At 38.3% G+C, this 14,170-nt stretch overlaps 2 protein-coding genes across 2 annotated transcripts; one reads left to right on the forward strand and one right to left on the reverse strand.

Annotated features, from left to right (window-relative positions):
* The first annotated feature begins 94 nt into the window (after positions 1–94).
* On the forward strand, positions 95–7,455 carry ACBD7 (acyl-CoA binding domain containing 7). The gene is made up of 4 exons (XM_010003613.1): positions 95–106; positions 6,802–6,919; positions 7,029–7,091; positions 7,179–7,455. Exons 1-4 carry the CDS (start codon positions 95–97, stop codon positions 7,250–7,252), a joined length of 267 nt encoding a protein of 88 aa, XP_010001915.1. The 3' UTR covers positions 7,253–7,455.
* Positions 7,456–7,632: 177 nt separating this feature from the next.
* OLAH (oleoyl-ACP hydrolase) lies at positions 7,633–12,568 on the reverse strand. The gene is made up of 6 exons (XM_010003620.1): positions 12,439–12,568; positions 10,795–10,933; positions 10,101–10,200; positions 8,976–9,151; positions 8,009–8,094; positions 7,633–7,766 (listed from the first exon to the last, which is right to left on the reverse strand). The coding sequence occupies exons 1-6, from the start codon at positions 12,566–12,568 to the stop codon at positions 7,633–7,635; spliced, it is 765 nt and encodes a 254-aa protein (XP_010001922.1).
* Positions 12,569–14,170: the final 1,602 nt, after the last annotated feature.

Here is a 14,170-nt window from a genome sequence, read left to right on the forward strand (position 1 = left end):
CGGCGCCGACCTGGCGGTGGGGGGAGCGGGAGCCGGAGCCGGAGCCGGAGCCGGAGCCGGAGCGAGCCCGTTCCCCGGGCATCCTCGCAGCGCGATGACCCTGCAGGTGAGCCGCTCTGCACCCGGTGAGACTGAGACGCAAGGAGGGGCAGGGCTCGGCTGCCCGGCTGTGCGGTGCCGTGTGCGGGACAGCAGCCTCCCTTCTGCGCCGGGATCGCTGCTGCAAAATCAAGGTGACTTTGCAGAACGGGAAATTTCCCCGAGCCTTTGGAGGTTAAATAGTGCATCGCTTTTCGCAAATGGAGGGTGAGAGACTTGCTGCTTATTTTGAACTATTCGTAGGTCACGTTCATTTTCGGAGCCTTCCCCGTTCAGAACGTGCATGAATTATTTTTCTTTACCTGTGCATCTGAGCTAGCTGGGACTGGATCATGCATTGAAAGGCACATACAGAGTTATGGAACAAATACACAAGGAGGAGGGAAACTTCTGGCACTGAAGCAGTGGTGTGTGTGCATTTAGGAAGCGTGGATAATCTTTAAGGGATTTGTGCATATTTGTTTTGGGTGTGTGTATCTTTGGAGTTTTGAGGGGCTTATGTTTTGGTAGGAAAGCTGCTGCTTTCTTTCTGGCTAGAGAGCTTCCTTCTGCCTTTTCCCTAACTACCAATTTAAATAGCTCCTGAAGAAATTATCTTCATCGCTGGCTTTTAGTCTCATACTTTTGTAACCACGTGTGAATACTTCCCTTGTCTTGCCCATGGCCTGATGGATTAGGCTGTTTATATTAATTAGGCATTCTGTTATCCCTTTCACTTCCAGGTTTACAAGCTCTTTTATTCCAGTCTCATTACAATGTCTGTCTCAGCTTGGTAGTGTGCGTGTTTTGCAAAGACTGAGCAACATAATGCTCTGACCTAGATGCAGGGAGTGTATTGCAAGTAGCTCAGCAATTTTCCTCTGAGCTGCAATTATGTCGAGTGGCACAGAGGTTCCATTGTGGTGTTTTACAGCTTTTTTCAGTGGGTCAGAATTGCCAAATCCCAAACATAACATCACCTTTTTCTTAATTAGCGATCACTGAAGTTATAGTTTGTTTTATTGTGCCTTTTATTTCCTCTAGAGAATAAATGTATTAGCCTGATGTTTAAGCAATTAATCATAAATCACTATCAAAAAGAGCTGAATGCAGTATGAGATGCCATTCCCTTGCTGTTTACAGTTATACTTCCACACAAAAACAGTGGTTGAAATACGACAGTACCCTACACATTCTGCATTAGATGTTACAGAGGTTTTCTCATCACTGTCACTATGACTGACAGCTACTTCCACAGCCACAACAACACGTTGGATCAAGCTGTATGGAAATGAGGGCAAAATGAATAAAATTGTGTTTTCATCAGGGAGGCTGTAAAATCATAGAAGATTTATAAGTTTTACAAGCTGGCAAAATATTCTGCTGCAAACAAAGACTTTGTTCAAGCTTTTATTCTTTGTGGAAAGGGAGCCTGTGGTAATAGCCTGGTGATTTGTGCATGTGGTGCATGTGTGTGTTTGTCTGTACATAGAATCATATCATAGAATCACAGAAAGGTTTGGGTTGGAAGGGACCTTGAAGATCATCTAGCTCCAACCCCCCTGCTGTGGGTAGGGACACATATACTTAAGCTTTTAATTTGAGAAGGAAATTTTATTGACACATTATTAAAAGGAAATTATATTTTTATAGGCTGCTCCTAAGCATGTTGTGTAAGCAAGCAAATCCTAAGCAGCAAGCTGTGCATGATGATTGGCTGGAGGGAGATGAAGAAAGAAGTTTCGTGTTTAAATTTAATTTCTGCATATTTCTTGCTGTGTAAGATATGTATTTGGTTATTTTTAGAGTTGTATCTTGTGATACTTGCCTATAGTTCCAAATAGAATAAAAGGATACAAAGATAAGCTTATTAGCTGAATGGTTTCTCTTTTTTTTTCTTTTTTTCTTTTTTTTAATCTTTTGTCTGCACAAGTCTAATGCCTGTAGCTCATTCTCAGTGAAGTTTAGATCAGAAAAAAATTCAAGGCACGTGGAGGATTTCCACTGACTTGAATGGTCCTTGTATGCCCGTGTTGGCAGAGGCTCACATGCAGTAGTGGCCACACTACAAAAATTAAGATAAAGTTTATTTAAACTTTAATCAGTTGTGGCAACTCAGTTGATACCACTTCTTAATCTTACTGTTAACAGAGCATGAATGCTGCTTTTGTTTGTACATCTGTGGATAAAAGTAAGAGATGTCTGTGATGTAGGAGTCAGTGATAGGTATAGTAGAGAATGTCACACTACTGGTGATTGGGTTAAGAATTAAGTATATATTTTAAAGAAGTTTTAGTGTAAAAGAAGTTGTAAGAGTGATGCACCATCACATTTATTTTCATAAGCAAACATACATCCCTTTTGAACATCTGTACCAACAGTGTGAGGGTAAATGCTTTGCTTTTAGTATTGTCAAAGATGGGCTGTTCCAGTCTCTCTCAGGTGTTACTGTCAGCTCAGTGCTAAGCTCCTGGCAGTGCTGTCTTTGTTTCCCCTCATCGAGCACTTCTCCATGACAAATACTATACATCTATTAAAAGTACCCTTGGTAGTGCCTACGTGGAAGTGTTTTTTTGCATCATTAGACCGCAGTTTTGTTGCCTCGGTGCAAAACTCATCCGTGTCCTGATGCTGCAGTGCCTGAAGCACTGGGCAGCCGCGAGGTGTGTCTGGAGTGACGCTGGGATGGGGCGGGATGCAAACCTGGGTCGCTGCGTGGCGACTGCCAAGGTCCCTGCTCCTGCCTCCAGGGAAGCATAACATGGAACAGGCCTATTCCCATGGAGGGATAAGCTCCCTATCTACCAAGGCACACGGTGAGGTAGAAAGTCATAGTGACAGTCCCACAGGCAGTCAGTTCAGACTCCCCTTTACCTTACAGCAAGGTGTGGGTCCTGCCCTGTGTGCCCAGCCTGTGGCTCAGGCACAGGGCACTGCCCTCCTGCCCCAAGGCCCCAGCTTCTCTCCTCACATCATGGGCAACTTGCTGGCCTCAAACGTGTCCACCCACTTTCCTGGTTTTTCTTTTAAAAGGAAGGAAGGATAGTAGTACTTACTTTCCGACTAACAAGGCCTATGGATTTCCTCAGTTCTTTCCTAACTGTACCTTGTCTCTGATCCTCTTTTCCTTGTGAATGGGAAGGAGCAAATCTCAAGCAGAGAACACAACACCTAATAGCAAACACTTTTCAGGACTCTATGGGAGTTAGAAGGCATAAAAAGGCATGCAGAGAGTCTTCTACCTTCCCAGTATGTAGGGACCTTCCATTCATAACTATAGTTGGCTTTTATTATTACTTAATTTAAATAATTAGGCTGCTAATAAGACTGCTTTTTGAGGGGCACCCTCCATAGTCTTTCCGAGATTTATTTCCTTATACCAATGTAACTATTTGTGGGCTACTGTTTGTGAGGTGCCCCCTGTGGGATTTGTCAGGCTTCTAAAGGGAACACTGGGCGACTATTACAGTCTGTATCATTAAAGTATTTAAGAGACCCTGTCAAGAGTGCTTAATTCTGCAGGGAGAGAGGGGAAATGTGGTGTTGACTCTGAGAGCTTGCAGCTGTCAGAAAAGCTGAGTTTTGCTTCAAAGCAAAGCAAAGGTTCTGCTCATGTGGTATGTATATAGTTTGTTTGGTAATTGTGTTTGGTAATTGTGTTTTTCTGCAGCTTCTCCCTGAAAGTTCCAGGATTTATTATCATGAGGACCATTTTTTTGTTGGTGGTGGTTTTGTTTTGTTTAAATGATTTTTTTTCCCCCCAACTCAGTTTAGCTGCAACTCGGAAGATTTTGTGTTTTAACACAAAGCCAAACAATCCCCTCAAATGTTTCTTAAACTCTTTGATTAACTGGGACAGAGGATACTTCATTTAATGCCTAACCATTTACTCTTTCAGATGAGGTGAGAAAGCTTGTACTTCAGTCTTCCAGGAAAAGAAATAATCAGATTTAATATTTCTGATGTTAAACTTCATAGAAGAAAATATTTTGCATTTTCTTTATCCAGAACAGACACACAAAAGAGCTTCTGTTGTCCATATAATCCATTCTTACTTGAGATCCAAGCTATTAGTTTAATTCCTGCTAGAATGGTGATTTGTTGGGATTGCGGTTTTTTTTAGCTAAACAATAGAGTACACGGGAAAAAAAAAAGCGGAGATGTTGTAACGTCATTTCAATGTTACTGATTCCACTTTTATGTGTTTTTGATTAAATTACATATATTCTGGGTGGTTTGGTTTTTCATTGTAGAGAAATTCTGTATTTGTCTTGCAGTGCTCCCAAATATTTGGTTGGTTAAGAAAAAAATTTTAAAACCCCACAGTGTTTAGTTATTTTTCAAACAAATCAGACACAAAAAGTTGCGCTTAAAGCTTCGTGTTTTTCTGTGATTCTGTAGTACAGGTCATTTTATTAATATTGAAAATAATCTTTATTAAATCAGGAAAAAAATGCATAAGCATAGTTACATTTTCAGTCTATAATATTTTAGATTTAAGAATAGAATTTGGAAGCAATTTGATTTATTATTTAATACAGTAACTCTGCCAAATCATATACTTTGTTAAATTACTAAATTTTAGAGCTTTAAACAGACAAATAGCACTTGGAATATTCTCAGTATTGTACTGAGTAAAGAAGGATCATTATACTCAGAATAACTCCACATAACAGCAGCATTTCTCAAACCTAAAATTGATACTGTTCTAACAGCATAGCTGTTTTCTGTACTTCTGCATTCACTACTGTGCACTTGGTTCTAGGAGGCCTTGGTGAGAATTTTCTGGAAACTTTTGCTTGTCAGTTATGCAAACACTTCCTTGCTGAGTTTGAAGATTGTTTGTTAACACGCAGTTACATTGCTGCAGGATTTTTGGTCTAAAGAGCTTTCCTTCCATTGCATAAACTGTCAGAACTAGAGACATGTATTATCATCATGAATACTTCCCATCTAATGTTCTGTGAATTCATATCTGCAGTCTCAAGAAGTTTCAAGATTTACTTTTAATGGCTGTTTTGCCAGGAGCATTCCTTTGCTAGAAAATCTTTTTAGTAATTCATCATGATTTCTTTAAAATGTCCCTTTTAAATACATCTGTCTGCCTGCCAATCCTGGTTTCAACTCTGGTGTTATAGATGTATATCCTCCTATGGTGAGCATTTTCATTCTTAGAAGACCTGTAGTTTCTCTTCGTGTTTCAAATAGCAATTGAAAATTTTGCAAAAAATAAATGTATACATTCCTGGGAAGTTTGTATCTGGGAACTTTACTCACTAGCCAATCTAAACCTTCAGGAAAAAAAAAAAAAAAAAAAAAAGAAAAAGAAAAAAATGCACTCAGTAGGCAGAGAGGATTCACGTGGTGGGAGGGCTGCCAGGTTTCTGTGCAGGAAGGCTCCAGCACACTCAGCTCCCTGTCCTTATTCTTTTCCAGTTGTTTCTACTGCCTCATTGCACCCACCAGCTGATGTGGCCTTTCAACACTCAATGGACAGTTTTCTAATTCCATGAAGGGCCTTTCTTTGAAGAAAGATCCTTGAGCATCAGTCTCGAATGAAATTCTCACTCATTTTTCCTTCTTAAACTTAAGTTCAGAAATAAACTTTCTCTTGACCTTTCTCTTTATTTAAATACAGAATGCTACAGTGAACCCAGCTCTCTTGTGCTCTTATTTCTATCACCTGGTGCACCCAGCACAGTCAGTTGCCAAGGAGAAAGGCATCAATTAAGGAGACAAATGGGCATTAGGTTTTCCTTTTTTTATTTTATTTTTAATATTTCCTGTAACTAGAGAAAGGAAAAAGTTGCCTAAAGCACAGTGCAGACTGCTGAGGTACTGGCAGACTCTTAGTTATTTAAATGGAGCCACAGCCCTCACGCTGAAACCATTGTTGAATACATCACTGATTTCAGTGCAAATTATTTTAGCAAAGGCTAAAATAATTACTGAAATCAGCATACAGGGTATTTAAGAGCCTGTATCTTTTTTGCATTATAGTAATGCAGTGACCTGGTGGGTCTGTGGTCATGGTACAAAACCTAGTGCTCTCTGAAATGTCCTGGGCATGAAACAGGAATCCAAGCTCTATGCTAAAGTCTAGCCTGAGACATAGTATATTGGGAGAACAACAATGATGAAAGGAGTAAGTTTATACTTCACTCTTGTTCTCCATTTTGTTCAAGAGCTGGGTCTTGAAGGTGGTCCTGGCAGTGGCACCGCTCATCTCCATGAGCTATGTCTGTGCCAGCTGTTGGTCACCTACTGCACTGTCAGCAGAGAAGTGGAAATGGAGAGGGATGTGGGCAGCACCCCTCAGATGGTATTTGAGCTCCCCCACTGAGCCAAAGCTGTGCACTCAGGGCCAGAAGGATTCAGAGATTGCTGCTGGTGTGAAGTTCAGTGAATGCCTTCATGCCAGCAGTGTGACTGTGAAAGACAAACACTACATACAGGCTGCCTCCTGACACTAGGCAGGCCGTGATGGTTCCAAGCATTAAGATGTCAAACTGTTGGAAAAAAGATGTTTACCTATTTGAGCAGTGCTAAGTATGCCTAGTCCCCTTCCTAATAACCTACAGTTTTATTGAGCTTGTTTCATGGGAAAATGCCTAGACTTAGCACTAACCTAAGTAATGGGGAATATGTAGTGATACTACTGTATGTGCTGTACTTAATCATTTAAGCAAACCCTTTGAGAAGAAAACTATTTTTTTTCACCAGGCTGACTTTGATGGTGCTGCAGAAGATGTAAAAAAATTAAAAACAAGACCAACTGATGAAGAACTGAAGGAACTATATGGATTCTACAAACAGGCTACTGTTGGAGATATTAATATTGGTATTCCTATTGTTTATGTGTACTTCACAGTTACTCCAATATCTTGATAAAATCAAGCAAATGTTATCTAAATCTGCATGATAATCAATGTGTGCATTTATTTTGGCAGAATGTCCAGGAATGCTAGATTTGAAAGGCAAAGCCAAGTGGGAGGCATGGAACCTGAAAAAAGGTGTTGCACCAATTAAATTTACACCATTTAGTCATGTTTATAGGATGACAAATGTGGAAAGATAATGATTCCTACTTTCCTTTGCAGGTTTATCAAAGGAGGATGCCATGAATGCCTATATCTCTAAAGCAAAAGAAATGATAGAAAAATATGGAATCTAGAATGCTCAAAATTATTCCCACTCAACTAAGTCTTCAGTAGTTGATGAACTAACTCTGTTGAGAAAAATGTTATACTAACTCCTGATTGTGTAATCGGACAGTAAAATCTAAGCAGAAGCTGTTTTCATGTAAAGGGTGTTTACACACATACTTTGTTTTTAGATTGTATCTTATTCTAAATAAATTTCAACCTCAGAAATTAAGTTTCTGTAAGAATTGTGGATTTTTCTGGGTAAATTATATTTAGCATTTTTACAGGAGCACGGCAAGAGAGGAGCTCTAGAAGCAAAAAGCATTGCTGTCATTTTTCACAAATGAGGTTATGGAAAGAAGTGAAGGGTTTGTGTTTATACCTTCTGCCTTAAAACAGAGGAAACTACTCATAGACCAGCATTTTCTATACATTTTGTTATGTGTTTTGTCAAGAAGATTTCATTAGAGGGTTCCAGCAGATAAAAGTGACCTCCAGGAATCTTGTAGAAGGAAGTATCTCCACTTGTTAGTTCATTCCAGGCTAAAAAGGATATTCAAAGTGTCAGGGAAATGTCAAGTGTTGTGATAATTTTGCATAAGTTTTTTGATGTTATTATTTAATAGTTATTTTAAGTCCTGTATCAGCTGTGTCGGTTCATACAGTGATGCTGCTCTGTTATCTGTTTAATTTAAGAAGGTGATACAAGACTCTAGGAATCTCTTCATTAGCCGATTCCATACAACAGAAAAATAGGTAAGAGGGAAAATATTTAAGCAAAGTACCTTCTAAATCATGTGGTTTATCTTCAGACCCATCGAAGCAGGTAACATCACAAGAGAGGGGGATTTTCCTTTCTGACTTCTCAAAACTGTGAACATAAAAAGTAGTAATAAAACTTGCTGTAAGATAACCTGCATTTGGGGTTTGCATCCACATACAAGATAGCTTGTTCTTTCTTCTCCAAAACCTAACACACTTCGGGCATTAGATTGTGCAGAATCCCAGGAGAAGGGATTACTGTAGCTCCTTACCTTTCTGCAGTTAGGTCTAAAATGTTAAAGAGAGAATGACCCAATAGTGAGGAAAAAAAGTTTCAACCTGCAATAAAAATTCTCACCTACAACGAACGATTTTTTTGTCTGCTTACATTCAAATTCTAATGATTCAGGGCCTTATTGGTGTCAAGTTCCTATGGCCAAAACAGGTGGTCTCACATCCAAGAATGTCCTTGTCTCTGCCAGGGTAAGAAACCTTAGCTACTGAGCTACAGGAGCTGTTGTTTAACATCCCATGGGGGCAGCAGCTGGGACAGAAGGAGCTGGTAGCTCTAGATGCCTAGAACACGGGGATTGGTTTCTCCTGGTGAGGCTGGGGTGGCTTGGATCAAGAGGCTGAATGCAGTGATCCTGCAGCATGATCAGTTGAGCTTACTAGCCTCAGAAAACAATAAAACATGACAGAATATTCCATTTAGTGTCTTCTAACTTTGGATCCTAAGTAGAAATGTGATTCTACCATGACATGTTCACTACTGTAGTTACAGCTGTGTTTGCTACAGTAAGCAGTGTTTTCATCTAGGGCTCAAACATCAGAGCAGAAATGGAAAAGCACACAAAGAAGAAAACTATTTTTCCTGTTTCCTTTTATTCTTATAAAAGAAATTAGAACAAATTGCAGAGAAAGAAAACCTGAAATGATCAGATAAAACTAAAACTGTAAAATACAAAAAATAACAATTGTAAAACTTACGAAAATGTCTGAAGAACTCTAAGGTCTTCTCTGAAAGTGAGTATCAGATGTTTCTTAACATCTTCGTTTTGCAGAAGCTCAGGAGGAGTTCCTCCTAGGATTTGTATATATTTAAGAACATCTTCATCTTTTGCATCACGTATGGGTATGCTTTTGATGAGAGGAAATGCTTCAGACTGTCAAAACAGTCAGACAGACAGATCAGGTGTTGCATGTAATATACTTTAAATAATATTTTCAATAAGAATTATTTTAGTAAAAAGTCTCCAAAACACAATGACTGATTTGTTTAACAGTCACAGAAAATACTTCTTGGAAAGGGTTAGTGTGCTGAAAATGCAGATTGAGTGAGCCAAGTACCCTCAAGGTTTCAAACTTGCACAGACAAATAACCATTGATTTAATTTTGTTCAAAGGTTAACTCTTACTATTGAAACACAACTAATACAATAGTCTAGTTAAGAGAAAGAAAAGCCTATCAGGGGACACAAATCTGACTAATGTAGGACTGGAGAGACCAACTGATGGCAGAAGTTTGCAGGAGTAATTGCTCATTCATTCAATATACCAGCTCATATTCAGGCTTGCTAAGAAGCCCCAGAAACAGAAGAATGGAAGTAGCAAATTTTGTTTAAGGACAGGAGGGTTGGGAAAAAGCCACTTCACTGTTATTTACTTGAGAAAGACTAGAAGAGTCACAAGAAATGCAGAAGGACTTGAAGACATATTAAAAAGCCAATGAAGGTTGTGCAGGAGATTTATGGAAGATTAGGTTAAGACATGTAACAGTAGGAAGCAGCACTTTATGTTTTGTTTTGTTGCATTTGAGTATTAAGCTGAAGGCCACAGTGACTAATATAGTATGCAAAAACGTAGCATTAGCTCAAGGAGACTCTCCTCCCTAGGCTAAGGTTAGCAGCAGTGTGTGCCCTGCAACGTGGAATTCTCCATCCCCTTCTGAATTCATTTCTCCTAAGAAAACATAACATTTTTCTTCGTGCATCCAGCAGCAAAGCTTGCTCTGTATTAAAGCCACTCTGCACACCATACTGTAAAATGTCATTTTTTACTCTCTGTAGCTAACACACTGTTTTATTTTCTGATGTTAATTATTCTGTAACTTACGTTTGGGGCATGTGCCCCCGACACAAAAAGGTGGATGGGCTCTAGTCCATACTTTTCCTTCAAGTGCAGCGCAACTGCAAAACTAATATAAGAACCAAAACTGCAGCAAAAAGAGAAATGGAAGCAAAGTAAGCAAGAACATACATAGAAACTGGAACATTTAAGCATATTTTGAATTTCAGTGCTAACTCATTCACTTGAACAGTTACTAAAAACCTGTATGACATGCAAATTATAGTGATGTTAGCTAATTGAGAGGAAGTATGTGCCTACACAGTCTAGCTTTACAAATCAAACCTTTTTCAGTATCTCTTTTAGTAGTCTCCTCCATTTGCAATAAGATGACTTATTTTGAATACATGGGACTAATTGATCTTCAAAATCTATGAGTTTTATGCATGGTTCATGCCCTGCATTCACAGAGAGTAAGCACTGACACAAATATTAGCAGTGAATACAATTCTAATTTATCAGTGTAAAAAAAAAAAAAAAAAAAAAAAATCACAACACTGCCATTTATAGAACCATTGTGCCTGCAGTAATAAATAACCAGAATCTTTTAGCATGTTTTAGGATGACTTGACAGAAGACCTTTGCAGAAGGTTTTTGCAAATAAAGGCAAGCAACTATGTACTTCTAGAGTTCAAATAGAGAATTCCTTCCCCAGGGTATCTAAAAATGTATATATTTTTACCTGTGACCAAAAAATGCAAATGGTTTTTCTTGCAGTTCTTTTAACAAAACACTTGTAATTTCATTAACTACGGTCTCCATGTCTTTTGCAAATGGCTCCCTGGAACGAGATTCTCTTCCAGGAAGCCTGAGAGAGGACACTGCAGAAGGGAGGGAAAGGAAATAACAGTCATTTTAAAGAGTAACAGTCAAATAATTTTAAGTTTTTTTGTCTATTCTGCAGAATATGTAGATTATTTAACTTAAACCTTCTTACAGGTGATAAAATGTTCTTGCTATTGCTGTCTTTTAATCCTGTCAAAGGTTAGGTTTCCATCCCTTCTTCTACTCACAAATGTTGCCTGTCCAATTGATCTGACTGATAAATGCCTTGGGTCAGAAATCCACAAGGTCTTGATCTCAGCTGAGGTTTCAAAGCAAACTTGTTACTATTAGTATTCATAATAACCACAAATTAATTAATTTCAATAATAGTAGGGTTGTGTAAAATACATCCTTTCAGGGGCAGCATTATAAAGTTGAACTATGCTAGAATTGTACTGTCCCCGTTTTCTTCCTTGCAGGCTCTTCAGCACTGGAGACAGTAAAATGAGGAATCATGGTATACATTGATGGCAATTTATCTTTATATGGAAGGACATATTATAGGCTTTTATAATATTTCTTTTAAAAATGGGAATTTTCCTCTCAGTTTTTAAAGAAAGGAAGGAATTAATAGATCAGAAAACAATTATGATTTTCTAAAATCTCCATGACATCACAAGTACTGCCAAACTCATATGGAAGTAATGGGTTTAATGCACCCTAGGTTTATTCATCTGTGTTTGCAGTTCAGTTGCTTCTATGACACCTCCTTAGTAAATTTGTTGGAAGTAGCTCCAGTGAACAAAAGCTTTTTTTGTTTGAGTTTTTTTTAAATTTCAAGGACAACTTGATGTGACTTGTGCAACTCTTTATGGAAGCATACAGGCATTTAGAGGACTGGTACAATTGTAATGACAATGTTATCTCTAAATGCTAAATTATTGTTTTTCTTTGTGATAGATCTGGAAAATGGCCTTGTTTGTTTGTTTTTTCAAATGGCTCAGTAAAGGATCTTTTTAGTGCTGATACATCCTGATAGCAATGAGGATTACTTTGCACTGTAACTAAATGTCATTTCACTGTTATAAACCCATAGTTTAAACTTCAGTTTTGATACAAGGAGTACAAAACCATGTAAACACTGTGGATAATGGAAACTTGTTCTGTGCAATCCTTCAATATTCAAAATCGTTCTCATATCTTCACTGTTAACCTTGCTGATGCCTTTTTTAAGCAGACTAAGAGTGTTGCTGTTTCTGAACATTCCAGTATCATTCCAATAGTTTCTGAAGCAGTCAGCATACTCTAGTCTTGTGAAATTTAGCTCTGAGGATGAATCTTTTTAATGTAATTAAATTTGATCCAAGGTGGTACAGGAGCATAGTAAACTCAGCACCCTGATGAAAATGCTAATTCCTAATGGAATTATTTTCTGGATAAAAAAACATTGAAACAAGATTGCAGTGCTCTCAAGAACATTATATTCCATTAAAAAAAAAAAATGGGCTACCATGTACTTTTGACTTGCTTAACTTCTGCTTTACCTATACAAATGACTAACCTTCAATTGAGCTGCTGAAGAGTTTGCCCCATTGAGCAAGTTGAGAAGTTCCACCTGCAGCCCATGGGAAGCAAATCAGCCTGCAGAGAGCATTTGGCCTTTTGTATAGACAAACAACCAGCTTCTCCATTCCTAAAAAAACAACACTTCATTCTAGAATGAGACTCTTGAGGTATAGGAAATTACAGTAATTAAGTATCTGAAACAATGGACTGCAACATTTTCTGTCATCAGAACTACTTGTGCTACAGCCATCTGTTAGGTATGAGAATCATAATGCAACAGTGGAAAGCAGTTTTACTTTTATAAATGGTGATGGAATTGTATTGGGCAACACCTTTGGTTAGTATTTTCTCCTGTTTGAGGAGAGGTTCACTGACTACAAAGAGTGTAACAAACAATAAAATATATTGATATGGGATTTCAGGATGACCATTTAAAATCTAAGGCTTCTAGAACATATGCAAAAATATAAGGTCTATCTAAAGACCCAGAAAACACAAGAACCACTTAGTTCAATATCTTCTCTACTACAGTGGTAAAATGGATGTCTAGGGAACAGCTGTATGCAGTTTCTTTATATAAAGGAAACATCTGTGAATTTCTCTGTCATGTATTTATCCAGGCTCCTTTTAAGTTGCTATGAGTAGATGGCATCTACGACATCCTCTTGCACCCTCACTTGGCAGTGCTTCCATACTCATGACCATCATTGCTGCCTGTCTCTGGATTTTTTCTAATTTTGTTACATCCTTTTTGCAATGGTGGAGTAACCAGAGCCACATTCAACTTTATCACAGCAGCTTTAGTATTTTTGTTACTGTCTGACAGAACTAGCAGCTGGAGCAAGACTTTTAGCTACTTCCTTGTCACTGAGAAGAAAAATAACATTGAAGGTGTGAACTGCCTTGTCTCCAGCATCAGGTACTATCTTTCATATCTGAAGAACAGCAATTCTCCACCACTTTGGTTCTCATTTCCCAATTTTCTTGTCTTTTATTCTTGCTGATTAAATCTGTAGTCATAAGCTCTGAGGTGACATCCTGTTACATAGTGCATCAGGCTGTGCTCTGTCGAAAGAACAGGAACACCAAGCACAGCAGAAGTATCTGGTGAGGTTAAATTAACTAGAAGAAATAGTGATACAGATTCTTTAAAAAACATAACCATTAGAATAAACTCACAAGTTTGCATTAAAAAGACAGAAAGAACAGTATATAGGGGATTACAAGCAGCAAAAATCCATTTCCAAAATGCTGCAAATCACTCTGGGTATTATTTCTTGCTTTGAAAACAGCTCAGTATGTGCAAGGGCTGATTCATTGACCCCTATGCCTATATACAGTCTTTTTACCTGCACAAAAAGTTGGAGAAATGCAACCAGATCAGAATAGTTAGCAATTCATACCTACTTTAAAACTATGTAATGCAAGAAAGGCAGAAGAAAATCTACCCAACTGTTGCTGTGGCAATCTCTTGATTTTCCCGTATGTTTAAACTAGGAAGTTTGTCAATGTTTGTTAAGAATCACTTTGAAGTCAGTAGAAGAGGAGCAAGCAAAAATACTGTGTATAAAAAAATCACTGGGCAGATGGTGTGAACTTAAAAGTAGCTGCAGGATAGCAGAACCAGTGCTGCAGAAAACAAAATTCCTCTGCTAGATTCATTTAGCTTCAGTACCATTGGTCCCATTCACAGTCATTTCTTCCACAAGAAGACAAAATCTCAAAAC

Source organism: Chaetura pelagica, unplaced genomic scaffold, assembly GCF_000747805.2.
Source record: "Chaetura pelagica isolate M959 unplaced genomic scaffold, ChaPel_1.0 scaffold418, whole genome shotgun sequence".
NCBI classification, from domain to species: Eukaryota; Metazoa; Chordata; class Aves; order Apodiformes; family Apodidae; genus Chaetura; species Chaetura pelagica.

Bases quoted from the DNA above. Each gene is read 5' to 3' on its own strand.
- ACBD7 (XM_010003613.1), top strand. The intron at 6,920-7,028 runs GTATTCCTATTG...TTATTTTGGCAG, and splicing joins TGTTGGAGATATTAATATTG to AATGTCCAGGAATGCTAGAT. The intron at 7,092-7,178 runs GTGTTGCACCAA...TTTCCTTTGCAG, and splicing joins GGCATGGAACCTGAAAAAAG to GTTTATCAAAGGAGGATGCC.
- OLAH (XM_010003620.1), bottom strand. From the start codon at position 12,568: ATGGAGAAGCTGGTTGTTTGTCTATACAAAAGGCCAAATGCTCTCTGC. The intron at 10,934-12,438 runs GTTAGTCATTTG...TCCCTTCTGCAG, and splicing joins CTTCAGCAGCTCAATTGAAG to TGTCCTCTCTCAGGCTTCCT. The intron at 9,152-10,100 runs GTAAGTTACAGA...CTGTTTTGACAG, and splicing joins CGGGGGCACATGCCCCAAAC to TCTGAAGCATTTCCTCTCAT.